This window comes from Zophobas morio, unplaced genomic scaffold, assembly GCF_036711695.1.
Source record: "Zophobas morio isolate AGI-343-1 ecotype UQ-CSIRO unplaced genomic scaffold, CSIRO_AGI_Zmor_V1 ptg000006l, whole genome shotgun sequence".
NCBI lineage: Eukaryota > Metazoa > Arthropoda > Insecta > Coleoptera > Tenebrionidae > Zophobas > Zophobas morio.
The window spans coordinates 8848217-8867646 of NW_026972111.1; the positions used below are offsets into that span (position 1 = coordinate 8848217).

The window sequence follows — 19430 nt, forward strand, 5'->3', positions numbered from 1 at the left end:
TAATAAAACTCACCGTCTACCTGTGACTCTTTATTTATATCATAAATAAAATTTAAATAAATCACTTAACCTAGATCCTATTTAAATCAAAATATACAACAGTCATGGCGTAACATCATCTAAAAATCACCATCTATGTCTCCTCTTAAGGAACAGAAATCACCCCCAACCCCACCCCTCCTTCATGCGCAACCATCGGAGCCGCATAAGTCCACTGATCAGTCTTGGGGTCATAAACTTCTACAGAAATCAAATTCGAGATCCCATCATAACCACCCACAGCCCACAATTTGCCCATATTCGCAGTCAACGCCACCCTGCTCCTTTGTGCGTTCATGGGAGCGACGTACGTCCACCTACAAGCAACAGGGTATAAATGTATCATCCCCTCCAGAAAGTTAATGACGTCATCGCAAAAACTTTTAAAGTTAAGATTGTATTCGGTACTCACTTGTTCGTCGTCGGATTGTACATTTCCACAGTCTGCAAGAACGTGCTCCCGTCGTAGCCCCCGCAAGCGTACAGTTTTCCTCCCAGCATGGCCACCCCCAGACGGCAGCGTTTGGTCAGCATGGGGGCTGCCTCCGTCCAGGTGTTGGTGCTGGGGTCGTAACGTTCGACCGAATCGAAAATCGAGAGACCGTCGTGGCCCCCTAGGGCGTAGATGTAGCCGTGGCAGGCGATGACTGCGCCTGCGCTGCGTGATTTATTCATGGGGGCGAGCGAGCACCAGGTGTTGGTGAAGGGGTGGTAGCGCTCGACGGAGTTGAGGGAGGTGACGCCGTCGTAGCCGCCGCAGACGTAGATGATGTCACCGAGGGCCGTGGCGCCTAGAGCGCTGGAATTTGAAAATGGAATAGAATTTTGGTTCTGTTTTTAGTGGTGTGGTTTTTTGACATTTCAAAGTTGTGTAACACGAAAGTGTCGGTCTCTCGTTTCCGGCTGCCTTTTGTACAATTTTAGTACCTCATTAGTATTACTTTAGTGATTACTCTTTTATCCACAATTAGCAGTCTTCCCTGTATTTATGCATGTGGACCGTTATAAAAAGTTATAACTAACATAACGAACGCCTCTGAAGTTGAACTAAGCTACAAGTTTGGAATTGGATTCGGTTTTTTGAAGCCTGTTTTCGATATTTACGACCTTGAAGTATTTTCTCAATAAGATATATTTAGTTCAAGAATGACGCTTTTGTTATTTAACAGGTTCACTACAAATAGAACTTGGTTTATGTCAACAAAACAGGAATCTAAATCCAAACCTGAAAGTAATTTCAGCCACATGTAATTTCCTAAGTGATACATGATACATACTATAAATATGTACTAAATTGCAATAATTCAATAATTAGAAAAAACAACATAGATAATACCAGTCGCAGTAAGAACAGTGTCGTGAACAAATCTGATGTTGTACGAAAATCTGGATGCTTTGACCAAAAACTCAAGGCGAACTCATAAACCATAAGTACAGGAGTATGTTATTTTATAAAAGTTAAAGAGGATTTGTCAAGCAAAATTTTGAGGTGGCCTCAACTCGGTCCGGTAGTTTCGGAGATTATTTGTCTAATAAAAATCGACACAGACGACAGACATAATGAACAGACAGACAAGTGACAGATAGACACCAACGGGTGACCTATTTTTACCTTTGGGATGACGTTATCTTCAAAATTTATAATAGTAAGTATTTTTTTTAGTTTTATAAAATCAGATACTGCCCCACTTGTGATGTGTGAATCCGTCTCGAATTTTCACCCTTGACATCCAGATTTTTGGAAAAAAATTCAGAACTGTATAACAATATTTTGCAATTTAAAGTTTGTCCAGAATTATAAGAATTTTATGGACTCCCAACGTTAATTTGTTTCACAGCTCAGGCGTCAATTCTATTGTACAGGTAAAGAGCCTGTCAGGGAAAAGCCGATCTTTTCTGTACCTGAGTTCGCCCCGCTCTTCAGCTAAACAATAAAACTGACAACAGGGCTGTAAAACAAATTACCTTTGGGAGTCCATAAAATTCATATAATTCTGGACAATCTTTAACTTTGAAACTGCAAAACCGAATTCTCTGAAATCTTGCAAGCATTTTAAGGTTATCATAATCAAGGTAAATCGTTATGCAAAATTTATTCGTTTATCCCCTCCTAAAAAATGGTGCTGTCATCTCAAAATTTTGGGAATAAATCCTTTCTGAAATATATGGAATATTATAACTCTATATTTGTGGTTTATCAACGCGATCATAGTTTTAGAATTACTTATCCAGTGACTGAAAAAAATTAATGAGAGTCAATTTGTTTTATTGGTTAAATCAGGAACTGCACAACCGAATCAATTTTTGATTTTCCAGGTTTTTGATTTTTCAATTTTTCGATATTTTAAATTTTCGGTTTTTCCCATTTATCAATTTTTCGATGTTTCAATTTTTCAAATCTTCAATTTTTCGTCCATTTTTTTTAATTTTTTCGATTTATCGATTTTCTAATTTAATGTTTACAATTTTTAACTTTTCTGTTTTCGCCTATTATGATTACGAAATTTTCAATTTCTCGACTTTTCAGGTTTTCGATTTTTCGATTTTCCAGTTTTTCGATTTCCCAGTTTACCGTTATTTCAGTTTCGGAATTTTTCAATTTCTCGATTTTTCAGTTTTTCGGTTTCTAAATGTTAGATTTTTGAATTTTCAGTTTTTTGATTTTTATGTTTCAATTTCTCGATTTTCAGTTCTTCGATATTTCTATTTTTCAATTTTTCAAATTTTTAAACTTTTGATTCTTCAGCTTATTAATTTTTTTAATTTTCGATTTTTAAAACTTCCCGACTTTTCGGTTTTTAAATTTCTCAAGTTTTCAATTTCCCAATTTTTCAACATTTCAATTTTGGGAACTTTTCAATTTCTGGATTTTTAAATTTTTAGGTATTTTAATTACTCGATTTTTCGATTTTTTAAATTAAAATTTACAATTTTTAACTTTTTAATTTTGGGATTTTTCTAATTCTCAATTTTTTAATTTCTCGATATTTTGTTGTTTCGATTTCTCGTATTTTTGTTTTTAGACTTTTCGGGTCTTTGATTTTTCGATTTTCTAGTTTTTCGATGTTTCGATTTTTCAGTTTTTCGATTTCCCAATTTTTATTATTTCACTTTCGGAATTTTTTGATTTTTATGTTTCAATTTGTCGATTTTCAATTATTCGATATTTTAATTTTGGATTTTTCGGTTCTTCGACTTTTCCATTATTTTTCAATTTTTCGAATTTTAAAATTTTTGATTTTTCAGCTTTTTGATGGTTTAAATTTTACGTTTTTCGATTTTTCAATTTTGCGATTATTTGATGTTTGGATTTCTTGACAGTTAGGCTTCCCGATTTTAAAAATTTTTCGACTTCGATTTTTAGATTTCGCAATTTTTCAACATGTCAGTTTTGCTACCTTCTCAAATTCTGGATTATAAATTTTTTAAAAATTTTAATTACTCGATTTATCGATTTTTTAAATGAAAATTTAGAATTTTTAACTTTTCGGTTTTGGTCTATTTCAATTTCTCAAATTTTCGAATTTTTAGTTCTTCGATATTTCTATTTTTCAATTTTTCGAATTTTTTAATTTTTTTTGATTTTTCAGCTTTTTGATTTTTGAAATTTTCGATTTTTAAACTTTCTAGACTTTTCGATTTTTAGATTTCTCGATTTTCTAGTTTTTCGATGTTTCGATTTCCTAGTTTTTCGTTATTTCCGTTTCGGAACTTTTCATTTTTCGATTTATAAATTTTAGATTGTCGAATTTTCAATTTTTTGATTTTCATGTTTCAGTTTTTCGATTTTTCAATTCTTCGATATTTCTATTTTTCAATTTTTCGAATTTTTAAATTTTTAGTTCTTCAGATTTTTGATTTTTAAAATTTTACGTTTTTCGATTTTTGAATTTTCAATTTTTTTATTTTTATGTTGCAATTTCTCGATTTTCAGTTATTTTAGATTTTACGACTTCTCGATTTTTCAGTTCTTCGATATTTCTATTTTTCAATTTCCCAAATTTTTAAATTTTTTATTCTTCAGCTTATTCATTTTTAAATTTTCGATTTTTAAAATTTCTCGACTTTTCGGTTTTTAGATTTCTCAATTTTTCAACATTTCAATTTTGGGAACTTTTCAATTTCTGGATTTTTAAATTTTTCGATATTTAAATTACTCGATTTTTCGATTTTTTAAATTAAAATTTATAATTTTTAATTGTTTGATTTTGGGAAATTTCGAATTCCCAATTTTTTTATTTCTCGTTATTTTGGTGTTTCGATTTCTCGTATTTTCGTTTCTTCGACTTTTCGCGTTTTTGATTTTTCGATTTTCTAGTTTTTCGATGTTTCGATTTTTCAGTTTTTCAATTTCTCGATTTATCAGTTTTTCGATTTCTAAATTTAAAATTTTTGAATTGTCAATTTTTCAATTTTTGTTTCAATTTTTGGATATTTTCTCGATTTTTCAAGTTTTCAATTACTCAATTTTTCAACAGTTCGATTTTGGGATGTTTCGATTTCTTTATTTTTCAATTTCTCGATATTTTGGTGTTTTGATTTCTAATATTTTCGTTTTTCGACTTTTCGCGCTTTTGATTACCCAGTTTTTCATTATTTCAGTTTCGGAATTTTTCAATTTCTCAATTTTTCAGTTTTTCGATTTCTAAATTTTAGATTTTCAAATTTTCAATGTTTTGATTTTGTTTCAATTTCTCGATTTTCAATGTTTCGATATTTTAATTTCAGATTTTTCGATTTTTCGGTTCTCCGATATTTCTATTTTTTTTTCAATTTTTGATTTTTTAGCTTTTTGGTTGTTTAAATTTACGTTTTTCGATCTTTCAATTTTTCAATTTTGTGATTAATTGATGTTTCGATTTCTTGAAAGGTATGTTTCTAGATTTTTAAAATTTTCCGACTTTTCGATACTTAGATTTCTCAATTTTTCAAGTTTTCACTTTCTCAATTTTTCAACATTTCAGTTCTGGATTTTTAAATTTTTTGATACTTTAATTTTTCAATTTTGGGATGTTTCGATTTTTCAATTTTCCGATATTTTGGTGTTTCAATTTCTCGTATTTTCGTTTTGTCAACTTTTCGGGTTTTCGATTTCCCAGTTTTTCGATTTCTAAATTTTAGATTTTTGAATTTTGAATTTTTTTATTTTTATGTTTCAATTTCTCGATTTTCAATTATTCGATATTTTAATTTTATATTTTTCGATTTTTCAGTTCTTCGATATTTTTTTTTTCAATTTTTCGAATTTTTAAATTTTTGATTTTTCAACTTTTTGATGGTTTAAATTTTACGTTTTTCCATTTTTTAATTTTGCGATTATTTGAGGTTTGGATTTCTTGACAGCTAGGTTTTTCTTCGATTTTAAAAATTAATCCACTTTTCGATTTTTAGATTTCTCAATTTTTCAAGTTTTCATTTTTTCAAGTTTTCAACATTTCAGTTTTGATAACTTCTCAAATTATGGATTTTAAAATTTTTCGATATTTTAATTACTCGATTTATAAATTTTTTAAATTAAAATTTAAAATTTTTAACTTTTCGGTTTTGGCCTATTTCAATTTCTCAGTTTTTCAATTTCTCGATATTTTGGTGTTTGGATGTTTCGATTTTTCAATTTTTCGATTTCCCAGTTTTTCCTTATTTCAGTTTCGGAATTTTTCAATTTCACGATTTTTCAGTTTTTCGATTTCTAAATTTAAAATTTTTGAACTTTCAATTTTTCGATTTTTATGTTTCAAAATCTCGATTTTCAATTTTTCTTTATTTTAGTTTTTCAATTTTTTAGATTTTTCGATTTCCGGATTTTTCGATTTTTCAGTTCTTCAATATTTCTATTCTTCTCCATTTTTTCAAGTTTTCAATTGCTCAATTTTTCAACATATCAATTTTGCGAATTTTTCAATTTCTGGATTTTAAAATTTTTTGATTTTGGGATGTTTCGATTTCTCAATTTTTCAATTTCTCGATATTTTGGTGTTTCGATTTCTAAATTTTAGATTTTTGAATTTTGAACTTTTTGATTTTTGTTTCGATTTCTCGATTTTCAGTGTTTCGATATTTTAATTTTCGATTTTTCGGTTCTTCGATATTTCTATTTTTTTTTCAATTTTTCGAATTTTTAAATTTTTGACGTTTCAGCTTTTTGATGGTTTAAATTTTACGTTTTTCCATTTCTCAATTTTTCAATTTTGCGATTATTTGATGTTTCGATTGATATCTCGGTTTTTCAATCTTTAAAATTTTTCGACTTTTCGATTTTTAGATTTCTCACTTTTCAAGTTTTCACTCTCTCAATTTTTCAACATTTCAGTTTTGGGAACTTCTCAAATTCTGGATTTTAAAATTTGTCGATATTTTAATTACTCGATTTATCCATTTTTTAAATTAAAATTCACAATTTTTAACTTTTCGGTTTAAGCCTATTTTAATTTCTCAATTTTTCAATTTCTCGGCATTTTGGTGTTTCGATTTCTCGTATTTTCGACTTTTCGGGTTTTTGATTTTTCGATTTTTATGTTTCAATTTCTCGATTTTCAGTTTATCATATTTTAATTTCTAAATTTTTTCGATTTTTCGATTTTTCAGTTCTTCGATATTTCTATTTTTCTCGATTTTTCAAGTTTTCAATTACTCAATTTTTCGATACTTTAATTTTTCGATTTTTTGACGTTTCGAGTGCTCGATATTTCGATTTTTTGGATTTATATTTTTGGTTTTTCAATTTTTCAAATTCTTGATGTTCTGATTTTTCAACGGTTCCATTTTTAAAATAATTTCTTGATTTCTCGATATTTTGATTTTTGGCACTGATGAGCTCGGTTTGATGCTCTGTGAATTCTGCCCATGTTACATTTTAGATAAGATTTTGAAATGACGTCATCAGTTTTTACAGGGGTCGTAAACGGATACATTTTGATTAACGATTTACCATGTGTCCGATAACCTTAAAACGTTTGCAAGTTAAATTGTAAAATGTTGTTATACAATTTTGATAAAAACTCAACACAGATTCATGAACTACAAGTGGGGGACTATGTAATTTATAAAATTTAAATAACATTTACTATCCTAAAGTTGGAGATGAACTCGATTACAATACTTCCTTAGCTTACGCTCGGGAAGTAAAAAACATTAATGGACGTTATAAAATTGAAGAATATTTCTCAAAGTCTGTGTTTAATCCTTAAATAATTATTTTCCGTTGATTACTGTGATCAATAATATGCTTTGTATTTATTCTCCCCTAAATAGTTTGTCTTCCACCTGTAACTTGTTTTCAAATAAGGTTAACTTTTTATAATTCTTTCTCATCTCTAAATTACGCTCAATATTATTTAAGTGAATATTGTAACTGTACTTTTTACATTAAGTCGTCAATAAACGCATTATTATTATTATTACTTACCTCCTCTTACACTGCATGGGGCTGACAGGAGACCACTCCTTCTTAAGAGCATCATAAACCTCCACACTTGCCAACCTATCTTTCCCATTATACCCACCAAACGCGTACAACTGACTTCGCAAAACTGCCACTCCTAACCTTGACCGCAACATCGACATAGGTGGCGCTGTATGCCACATATTCGTCTTAGGATCATAGTATTCGACAGTACTTAAAGAATCCCCTAAAATACATAAAACACAAAAACAACCTCCACATTTGCCACCCTCAAAACTAACCGTGCTTATTCAAACCCCCCACAACGTAAATATACCCTTTAACTTCGCAAGCCCGTGGTTCCGTCTTAAAACTCTGCATCAACGCTCGCCTCTCCGGTATCAAATGGTAAGTTCTCGCCTCGTCCAACAAATCCCTGCACTGCAGCGAATACCTTATGGCCTCTTCCGTCCCCACCCTGTCCGTAATGTAGAGCGGACTCAGCAGCGGCAACCTAACCAACGCCAACAACTCCGGCAAAAACTCCTTTCTGCTATCCCTGTGCTTCACCCACCTCATGCAAGCCTCAAAAACCTGCTCCTCGCTCTCCACCCTCAGCTCGTTCTTGTTGAGCAGATCTTTGACTTCGGCCAAGGACAGGTTTAAATACTCGTCGTGCAGCGACACCTCGTGGAAGTAGGTCTCTATGTACTTCTCGGCGGAGTCTGCCAACGTTCTGCAGCCCAAGCTGTCGGCGAAGTCTCGGAAGCCTATGGCGTTTTGGGGGTGCAAGCCTTGGAGTAAGTAGTTGGCGCAAGCGTCCCTCACTTTGCTCAGCTGGAGGAAAGAAGCTCCGATCATGATGCTTTGCACGTTGTTTTTGTCTAGGACGACGCGACCCGAGTAGGCGAAGTTGATGAGCGCTTCGAGGGCCCTGGAAAAGCGACTTTAGTGACGTGTGAGGGAGGGGTGGTGGTACTGACATGGCGTCGATGCATTTCATTTCGATTTCTTTGTTTCGAGATTCGACCATATCGTTCATGAACATTGCATGGAAGTAGGGGATTGTGGCGGCTAGGACGATCTTGTGGGCGCTGAAGTCTTGACCGTCAATCTGGAAGTTTTTTTAAGCATTTTTAAGCCGTTATATACCTTGAGGTTCGAGTGAACTTTAACTAAGTAGGTATTACAAATTTGTCAAAAATTTCAAATTAAAAAAATAAATCGACAATTTTTAAAATTTAGAAAGCTCGAATCTCCAGATCGATTTCGAAGTTTTGGAAAAGGAAAATTTTAATTACTTTTCTTTTGAGAGGGAAATAAAAAAGTCCAATTACGAAGATCAAAAATGAGCTTGAATTTTTGACATTCAAAAACTGAAGCTTTAGTCTTTGAAGTTTAAAAAGTTGAAACTTAAAGCTCTTGAAATTTCCAAGGAGATAACTTTAAGCTTAAGGTTTCTGAAAGTTGAAAATTCCAAATTCGGAATATTCCAGTTTTTAACAATTAGAAAGTTCGACTCTAGAAATCGATGTCGAAGTTTTGAAAAAGAAAGATTGTTTTTGGGAGTTAAATCTGGATAGCGAAATTAAAAAAACCAATTACAAGAATCAATAATGAGGTTGACTCTAACATTTACTAAACGAAATTTAAGTATCCAAAGTTTAAAAACTTGGAAGTTAAAATAGAATCCTTGAAATTCCCAAGGGGATAATTTCCAGCTTAAAAATAATCCAAACTTTTCGAAAGTTGTAGATTTTGAATTGAAAACGATTCCAGATTTTGAAAATTACAAAATTCGGATTTCGAAATCTATGTCGAATTTGAAAAAAGAATATCAAATTTTTTAAGAGTTATAACTGAATACTGAAACTAAGAAGTTCAATTAGAAACATTAACAATGAATCTGAACTTGAACATTAAAAAAAAAAAATGAAGTTCAAGTTTTTGAAGTATAAAAAGTTAAGTTGATACCTCAATTAATTTTTTTTAATTTACAAGATAATAATTTCAAGTTTAAAGATAGTAATATGTAACTTTCTTAAAACAAAATATTTCCAATTTTAAAAAATAATTTCAAGCTTTTTGAAAGTTGAAGATGCTGAATTCAAAGTATTCCATCCCATATACTCAAAAATTTTGAAAATTACTAAGCTCGGATTTGAAAATCGATGTCGAAGTTTTGAAAATAAATATTTTAATTTTTTAGAAGTTAAATCTGAATAGTGAAGTTATGAAGTCCGCTTATATAAGTCTTGTTGAACTTGAACATTAAAAAAATGAAGTTCAAGTCTCCAAAGTGTAGAAAGTTGAAACTTAGATCGAAACTTCCAAGGGAATAATTTCAAGCTTTTTGGAGGCTGAAGATTCTGAATTCAAAATATTCCACATTTTGAAAATCGCCAAGTTCGGATCTCGAGTTCGAAGTCGAGATTTGGAAAAGAATATTTTATTTTTTTTGGGAGTTAAATCTGAACATTGAAACTAAAATGTGCAATTAGAAAAATCAACTATGAAACAGAACTTGAACATTCAAAAACTGAAGTTCAAGTGTCTGGAGTTCAAAAATTTGTAAACTCAAATTACAATTTTGGAAATTTATGTACTAAGAGACAATTTCAAGCTTGAAAATAATCCTAGCTTTTTGACAGTTAAAGATTCTAAATTCAAAATACTCAAAAATTTTGAAAATTACGAAGCTCGGATCTCGAAAGCGATGTCGAAGTTTTGAAAAAGGAATATTTTAATTTTTTGGGAGTTAAAACTGAATAGTGAAGTTATGAAGTCCACTTATATAAATCAATGATGAAGTTGAACTTGAACATTCAAAAAATGAAGTTCAAGTCTTCAAATTGTAATAAGTTGAGATTTCGATTGAAACTTCCAAGGGAATAATTTCAAGCTTTTTGAAAGTTAAAGATTCTGAATTCAAAATATACCACATTTTGAAAATTACGAAGTTCGGATCTCGCGATCAAGTCGAAGATTTGGAAGCGAATATTTTAATTTTTTTGAAAATGAAATCTGAACATTGAAACTAAAAAGTGCAATTAGAAAAATCAACGATAAAACAGAACTTGAACAATCAAAAACTGAAGTTCAAGTGTCTGGGATTCAAAAAGTTGAAAATTTAAATTACAGTTTTGGAAATTTATGTACAAAGAGACAATTTCAAGCTTGAAAATAATCCAAGTTTTTTGAAAATTAAAGATTCTAAATTAAAAATAATCAAAAATTTTGAAAATTATGAAGTTCGGATCTCGAAATCGATGTCGAAGTTGTGAAAAAGGAATATTTTAATTTTTTGGGAGTTAAAACTGAATAGTGAAGTTACGAAGTCCACTTATATAAGTCAATGATGAAGTTGAATTTGAACATTAAAAAAATGAAGTTCAAGTCTACAAAGTGTAGAAAATTGAAACTTCGATCGAAATTTCCAAGGGAATTATTTCAAGCTTTTTGGAAGATGAAGATTCTGAATTCAAAATATTCCACATTTTGAAAATCGCCAAGTTCGGATCTCGAGTTCGAAGTCGAGATTTAGAAGAGAATGTTTTAATTTTTTTGGGAATGAAATCTGAACATTGAAACTAAAAAGTGTAATTAGAAAAATCAACGATGAAACAGAACTTGAACATTCAAAAACTGAAGTTCAAGTGTCTGGGATTCAAAAAATTGAAAACTTAAATTACAAGTTTGGAAATTTATGTACAAAGAGACAATTTCAAGCTTGAAAATAATCCAAGCTTTTTGAAAGTTAAAGATTCAAAATACTCAAAAATTTTGAAAATTACAAAGTTCGGATCTCGAAATCGATGCCGAAGTTTTGAAAATGGAATGTTTTAATTTTTTGGGAGTTAAATCTGAATAGTGAAGTTAACAAGTCCACTTATATAAGTCAATGATGAAGTTGAACTAGAATAGAACATTCAAAAAATTAAATTCAAGTCTCTTAAGTGTAAAAAGTTGAAATTTCGATTGAAACTTCCACGGGAGTAATTTCAAGATTTTTGAAAGTTGAAGATTCTGAATTCAAAATATTCCACATTTTGAAAATTGCCAAGTTCGGATCTCGAGTTCGAAGTCAAAGATTTGGAAGAGAATATTTTAATTTTTTTGGGAATGAAATCTGAACATTGAAACTAAAAAGTGCAATTAGAAAAATCAACGATGAAACAGAACTTGAACATTCAAAAACTGAAGTTCAAGTGTCTGGGGTTCAAAAAGTTGAAAACTTACATTAAAACTTTGGAAATTTATGTACAAAGAGACAATTTCAAGCTTGAAAATAATCCAAGCTTTTGAAAGTTAAAGATTCTAAATTCAAAATACTTGTGGCGAGCAAGTTGCCTGCGCTATAGGCAACCAACCGTACGCCTGCAAAGAACACCGCTAATTGGCTGGCGTACCACGCAGAAGCGAAAACGAGAAGCGAGACTAGAAAAGGCCTGATGGAAGCACAACTCGCTCTCTCCGCCATCGTCCACAGAAGCAGCAAGATCACAAGAACACCGCGCTCCTCGTCGCCGCAGAGTTCCAACACAACCACGTTGCTTAAATGTCATTCGTTGTAAATATGTGTACATAAATAAATCCATACAAAAAACATCCACAACCAAAAATTTTGAAAATTACGAAGTTCGGATCTCGAAATCGATGCCGAAGTTTTGAAAAACGAATATTTTAATTTTTTGGGAGGTAAATTTAAATGGTGGTGAAGCTAATAAGTTCACTTATATAAGTCAATGATGAAGTTGAACTTGAACATTCAAAAAATAAAGTTCAAGTCTCCAAAGTGTAGAAAGTTGAAACTTCGATCGAAACTTCTAAGGGAATAATTTCAAGCTTTTTGGAGGCTGAAGATTCTGAATTCAAAATATTCCACATTTTGAAAATTGCCAAGTTCGGATCTCGAGTTCGAAATCGAAGATTTGAAAGAGAATATTTTAATTTTTTTGGGAGTTAATTCTGAACATTGAAACTAAAAAGTGCAATTAGAAAAATCAACGATGAAACAGAACTTGAACATTCAAAACTGAATTTCAACTACAGTTTAGAGAACACAAAAGGTATTGTAGTGTTACAAAATAAACCCATTTGCCGCCCCGGTACGACGCCTATGGGACATCGAGAGCTTCTAGTCTGTACGCCGATGACTCATCGTCGATGAGTTCGCTAAAGAAAGGCCTGGAAGCGGAAGTCGCGATGGATTCCAGAAACACCTCGATTGGGAAACATCGAGAAGGGAACATGGGTTCAAATGGAGGCCACCTTCGGGAACGAGATTATTCAGCCGAGTCGAGTTCAGCGAATGTTAAGAAGACCCAGACAAGTCTAAATTATTGTCTGATAGTTTACCACTCTTGTTTAGACGTTCAGTGTACGAATAGACTGTAAAAGATTCAGAATGTATGCTGTAGATTTGTACATAAACTCAAAAAAGATTACCAGGTATCGCAAAAAATTCTTAATTTGAATTGGTTGAAAGTAGATAAGCTGTATAAGTATCATTTATTCGCATTTTCATATAAAACATTTGCACATTTGCCCCCTTTTCGCCAAATTACATAAGGAAACAGTTTCATTCTAGAAGGAATGTTCATAATGTGAACCTCCGACATGCGCATCATTTATCTATGCCAGTCTTTCATACATCAATCTTTCAAAGGTCAATGTCGTACAACTGTGTAAAATTGTACAACTCTTGTGGCTTGTTTAGTTCTAAATTAAGTTTTCCAAGTTTTCGTAAACAAATGAAAATAAAATTACTTGTGGGATAAAATATCACTTACTGAATATTTATTATATATTTATAGTTTAAATGGTTCTTTGTTTTGTGGGTTAAGTAGAATGGCTTATGCATATTTTTTTCTGTTTTTTTTTTCTTTTTTGAAGAAAGACCTTTATTATTATTCTATAATCTAGTATGCTATAAATATGATGTATCCATGGTGTCGGCGTCGCGACGCATACTTATATTTTTTTAAATAGCAAAGAATATATTTTTAACGGATTCTGGTAGACCGTTAAATTGCAGTTACAGTAATCCAGTAATATACAACACTTAGATATTTATTTCATTTTCAGTTGAAAAAAATAAATAAAATTTATAATATGTATAAAATTAAAGTTCCGCGAACTAAAGAACTACCACTGTTTTACGATAGTTTGAACATATCATAAAATAAATAGCTATTGGAACAGATCTTGTTGATTATAAAGTAAAATGCAAGTGTTTATTTCACTCACCATTCAATTTTTTAAGTTTATAGATTTTATTATGTTTTTATCAACTGAAAATAAAATAAATATCTACATGTTATATATCATTGCAATCGTAACAGTCTATCAAAATGAGTTATATATAAATATATACATATTTTACAGTTTAAAAAAATATACGTACGTGTCACGACGTCCACGCCATAATATCGATTTTGCAATTATGCTCCGCCTCTCGGTCTGACCACGAATAAAAAACTCATCACGACTGAGATCGAGACGAATGGGTGGATCTTCTCTTTCTCGTAGAAAAATAGGGATTTTACAATTAAGCTTGGCCCCTCAGCTTACGACGAATAACAAAAATCATCAGGATCGAGATAGGGCGGGCGGGCAGGGCTTATATTTTGTGTTTTTTTATTAATATCCATAGCCATCTTTTAACAACAAGAAACTTACATCATGGTTAAAATGGTACATTTTTGCAAGGAAATATGGATTTTGCAATTATGAAGCGGAGCCCAATTGCAAAATCGATATTTCTTTATACAAATTTTCCATTTTAAACATGTTTTAAGTTTCATGTTGTGAAAAGACGTCTACACATATTAAAACAAAAACGCTAGTAGTTCCTAAGGTCTAACTGATTTTGGCAAATGATATACTCTTTAAGAAATTAGAGGGTAGGTGGAGCTGGTATTTGATAAGATAAGACTGATTTTGGCAAATAATATATCCTCTAAGAAAATAGAGGGTGGGTGGGCGGGGCTAGTACTTGCTAAGATAAGACTGACTTTGGCAAATGTGAGAGAAACGATTTTGGACTGTGGAAAAATGTGGAAAAGGGGCACCGAATGTATAACAGGAGTAATGAATGAAAATGAAAATGAAGAAAGACGATAACGCTACCCAGAAACCGGTCGAGGAGGGTATGTATGTCATTTGAAAAAATTGGTCTAAAGAGTTTAGACAGTACTTCCCTCGCTGTCGGAAACGTGACGACTGCATGTCTATTATGTTTTTTTTCGCATTAGATTTCAAAGCATTCGGTTTTGTAGTTCTTGATTAAATCAATAAAATAAATTTGCGCATTCATTAAATTTTTTGAGTCACCTGTATATCCAAATATAAAAAATATGAATGTAACGATAAATTACAAGAAGAGACTCATCATATTTTGTACATTTTAGATAGGATTATTCGGCAATCTTTTGAGCTGACGTCATCAATTTTTTGAAGGGGATAAGCAAATATATTTTGACTAAAAATTTATTATGCTCTTTATAACCTTAAAACATTTGCAAAATCTCAAAGCATTCGGTTCTGTAGTTCCTGATTAAATCAATAAAATAAATTCACGCATTCATTAATTTTTTGGATCACCCTGTATATGCATATCAAAAAAATATGAATGGAATGATAAATCACAAGAAGAGACTCATCATATTTTGTAGATTTTAGATAAGATTTATTCAGAAAAATTTTGGGGTGACGTCATCAATTTTTTGGAGGGGATAACTAAATATATTGTGATTAAAATTTTATCATGCTTGTCATAACTGTAAACCATCTGCAAGATTTCAAAGCATTCGGTTTTGTAGATTCCAAATTAAAACTCTCGAAATGTTGTTTCCTAATTTTGTTTTTTTTTTTTTCGAAAAATCTGGACGTTTCGGTTAAAATCTCAATTCGGGGTCATAAACTACATGTGTAAGACTATGCTATTTGATACAATTTAAAACCCAATTACTATGTATAATTTTTAAGTGACGTCATCACATTAGTGGTGGGGATTTGACAACAATCGGCCCAGTACTTTCGGAGATTATCTGTCTAATAAAAATCCGGGACGGCAGACAGACGGACAGACGAACAGACAGACGGAAAAGGGAGACCTATTTCTTCGTCTTCTAGGGGTCATGAAAGATCGAGAAAATGTAAAAGTATAGAGTCGGCCGACGGACTCGATTACAATACTTCCTTTGCTTACGCTCAGGAAGTAAAAATCAGTCTTATCTTAGCAAATTCTACAATTTTTTTGTTGTAGTTTTCGGAGTAATTCTGAAGAGGATGAATAAATAAAATTATGTTAATGTTCTGTAAACACTAATAAATCACAAAATTTAAAGAATTCCACTACGTAGTATGTAAGTAATTTATTTATTTTGGCTAAACCTTATGATATGTTCAACATTAAGTTAATTTTGGAAAATCTGTCACGGGATTTTGAATAAAATTTACCGTTTCATTGAGATAAGTAGCAGTTATCAGCCCGGCTGAATTACTGGTTGCCTACTTATAAGGAAGCAAATACAATGAAAATATCATTATCAAGCATCACAACGAGGCGGTAAGATTCATTTCGACAGAACTTCCCTCGCCCCTGAAGTACAATAACACATCCAACTTTTTCAAAAAATGACAAAATTTCATTTTGCGAATTTTATTTATTTTTTGTAAGAACCTCTATACGTTAAAATAAAGAAAAGTATGGAATGTTAAATTAAGTAAATATACAGAAGAGTGATACACACACCTTTGTTTCAAATGAGTTTTTTTTACACAATTTTGTGATGACTTCATTAACATTTTTGCACGGACAAGTATATCAATTTGGGTAGATGCACTGTAGTATTACTCATAGTAACAATATCGCATTCCCTACTTTTGCAGGGAGTAAAACAGCACATAAAAGTAAATATCTTTGATTTGGACTATCAATCAATCTATTATTTAAGATTTTTTAACATTAACTAAGTTTGCAATCGATAATTTTAACTTCTCTTGCAAAAATAAATAAATAAACTAAATTTGTTTCTGTAATATACAGTGAAAGAACACTATTTGGCCTTTTTTGAATTCGAATCTGGACTATATTAATTTTATCTGATGTATCGTATTTTGACCACACAGTATTCCTAATATTTATTATTTAGAGTGTTAAAACAAGTATTTATAAATTAGAACCTGCAAAGTAAATAATTAATTCCACATTAGATTCTAATTCGAATTATCTGCCGGTTCTCAAATTCAGTTTATAAATCACGCAAAAAAACTGATCACATAATCAGAATCAACCACTCAAAATTTCAGATTCACGGATTAATCACATATTAGATTTAACTTCGAATTAAATTTAATCCACCTGTTTTAAATCAGATCTTAGACTCAGTTGCAGATTCATTGTTTTAGTGATAACCTGCTAAACTTTCATTTTATTTAATTACGAAATTAATTGATCTTGTAATCAAAATGATCAAATGCAACCAATCATCAGTACATTGAATTTTAATTAGAATTAAACGCTAAGAGTCGGGGTAAAGGATATAGTCATACTAAAAATAATTTAGTGATTACAAAATATTAACTAAATGTTCTTTGTCTCTCCAAAAAACCGATGACGTTATATCAAAATTTTGTTAAGTAAATTTCACTTTGTATTTAGTAATCCATAATTATTTTTAAAATTATACAGGTGGATTGTTGTAAAAAATTCAAAATTTTACAAGTTCTTAAAATCTATTATTTTAAAAAGTATGTATTGATTCCTTTTAAACTTTTAGCAATTCATTGGACGTTATGAATAAATTTTAGTAATTTGAAAACACAGAATTGTACACAGTGGGGTAAAAAATTGGAAGTGATCAAACATCTGGTATGAATGTGGTAATGGTCACAGTTTCAATGACTAGGGAAGCACTATGTATAAGAATAAAATAAGAAAACTTAGTTGTGCACTCACACGTAGCGTTATCTTTGTAGAACATTGACACTATGTGTCAATGTTTATTTACTTTATCTATTTACCTTTAACACCACATCACAAAGGCGTCCCTGTCGGCGAATTTCCTCCATACATGGAAAAGCCAAAGGGAACAAGTCATTTTGCTGAAACACCATGCTTTCATTGTTCATTTCGTAAACATTTCTAGGACATTTCGATTCGTAGTTGGGGGAACTAATGGGTCTCAAACTGCTCATTTTGCTCGTGTGCTTGCTAAAGCTAATATTCGAATTCGGTAACTAAAACAGTGTGTGTCAAAACAACAAATACAAATAAACGAAACACACTTACCTGTCAGGAATCAGACAGACTCTGAATAATCTAACAACTGGAAGAAAAAAGTTTGAAATCAATGTCGCAAAACACGAAATTTACCTTTTAAAGTATTCGTTCATAATCGTTCCACTTGTCGCTATTTTCGAAATAAACGTCCTTAAGAGCGTCCACTGTTTGGCAATAGCTAAAATGAAAAGAATTTTTGGAATGCAAGCAAAATGTTCAATAACTAAATTTGACTTGAGTTTGACGTTTGAGGGCAGGTAAGGGTAGTTCTAGTTACTAGCAATCGAACTACTTTTATGCTGCTTTTGTTATTAACAAACTTTGTATTACGTTTCTATTTCTTGAGCTTTCAATAGTATCACTAATCAGAAAAAACTAAAGTTTATAATTTATTATCAGATAATAGGAGGTGTTGTAGCTCCAAAGTACCAGAGTCGTAGACCAAACTTACGTTGAAAATGTCAATTTTTTTCTAACCTTGATTTTTATTTCTCAGATAATCCCTTATTATAAATTAGAAAAAAGAATTATAAAAATGGTACACATAAAATGCAGGACCGTGTTATATCCTTTCAGTGAAATTCGACGTTTGGCCCTTTCAGACGATCAAGTCCCGTGGACCACACCCATGGACAACTACAGCCCCCCGGACTATGACTCACCTGTGCTGCACAACAAGCCGTGGGCTGACCCTCCCACTGGTATCTATTTTACACTGTAAAGTTCACCCACCAAATTAGCCATTTTAGATTCTTCAAGTTTCCATCCAAAATGGAATGGCTTAGATGGTACAGTCAACCGCCAAAGCCACACAGGTCCCTACAAAGTAGTAGATGGACGCCCTTTAAATCCTGAGGGACGCACTGGCTTAAAGGGACGCGGTGTCTTGGGCAAGTGGGGCCCCAATCACGCTGCAGACCCCGTAGTAACCCGATGGAAACTCTCCAACGGGATTAAAGACACACACCCAATATCAAAATTGTGAGTTAGGACTGCTGATGTACAACTTATGTAGTATAGGCCTATTTTGCAATTTTGTGCCATTCAGAGGCGCGATTGTGGCCAGTGGGCGATTCCAGGCGGGATGGTAGATCCAGGTGAGAAAGTCAGTGAAACTTTGAAAAGGGAGTTCCTAGAAGAAGCTTTCAATAGTTTGGAGATGGGGCGAGGTTTGATCCATGAGTGTTAATTAACAAATTTGAAAATGTTGTTTGCAGAGAAAAAGGTTACTGAAGATATGGTGGGGAAGTTTTTTGAGAAAGGTGAAGAGATTTTTCGTGGATATGTAGATGACCCTAGGAATACTGATAATGCTTGGATGGAGACAGTGGCTGTGAATTTTCACGATGATAAGAATGAAACTGTGGGTAAATTTAAGCTGCAGGCGGGAGATGACGCCCAGAGTGTGAAGTGGGTGGATGTTGACAAAGGGCTCGATTTATATGCTAGTCATTCCAGTTTTATTGAAACTGTGGCTAAGCTGAGGCAAGCGCACTGGTAGACAGTGATAAAAACAATTTATTTTAAATAAATAAATTTTTACACATACATCTTGTAATTATGTTAAGACATATATTTGAATAAGTTGGAATAATCACATAGTTTTAACATTTTGTCACATTCTTTGTTTTCCACTATAATGTGAATTAAAATTTGTAATAAATATTTTTCATATTGTTGTGATTACTAATATATACCAGTAATACCAACAGCTAAAGATTA

General features: G+C 31.8%; 2 protein-coding genes across 4 annotated transcripts; one reads left to right on the forward strand and one right to left on the reverse strand.

Annotated features, from left to right (window-relative positions):
* Positions 1-15: 15 nt before the first annotated feature.
* Positions 16-18097, reverse strand: LOC135123506 (kelch-like protein 18). Of its 3 annotated transcripts, none has more exons than XM_064048229.1 (9): positions 18039-18097; positions 17802-17886; positions 17718-17754; positions 17450-17665; positions 8404-8534; positions 7723-8354; positions 7445-7667; positions 452-838; positions 16-356 (listed from the first exon to the last, which is right to left on the reverse strand). In XM_064048229.1, exons 4-9 carry the CDS (start codon positions 17621-17623, stop codon positions 146-148), a joined length of 1758 nt encoding a protein of 585 aa, XP_063904299.1. In that variant the 5' UTR covers positions 17624-17665; positions 17718-17754; positions 17802-17886; positions 18039-18097; the 3' UTR covers positions 16-145. The 3 variants fall into 3 exon arrangements, with proteins under 3 accessions (XP_063904299.1, XP_063904300.1, XP_063904298.1); XM_064048230.1 differs by lacking the exon at positions 18039-18097 and having other exon boundaries at positions 7723-7934; positions 7995-8354; positions 17802-17986; XM_064048228.1 differs by lacking the exon at positions 18039-18097 and having other exon boundaries at positions 17802-17986.
* A 51-nt stretch (positions 18098-18148) lies between these two features.
* On the forward strand, positions 18149-19384 carry LOC135123508 (ADP-ribose pyrophosphatase, mitochondrial). The gene is made up of 4 exons (XM_064048233.1): positions 18149-18409; positions 18458-18689; positions 18729-18877; positions 18926-19384. Exons 1-4 carry the CDS (start codon positions 18244-18246, stop codon positions 19207-19209), a joined length of 831 nt encoding a protein of 276 aa, XP_063904303.1. The 5' UTR covers positions 18149-18243; the 3' UTR covers positions 19210-19384.
* Positions 19385-19430: the final 46 nt, after the last annotated feature.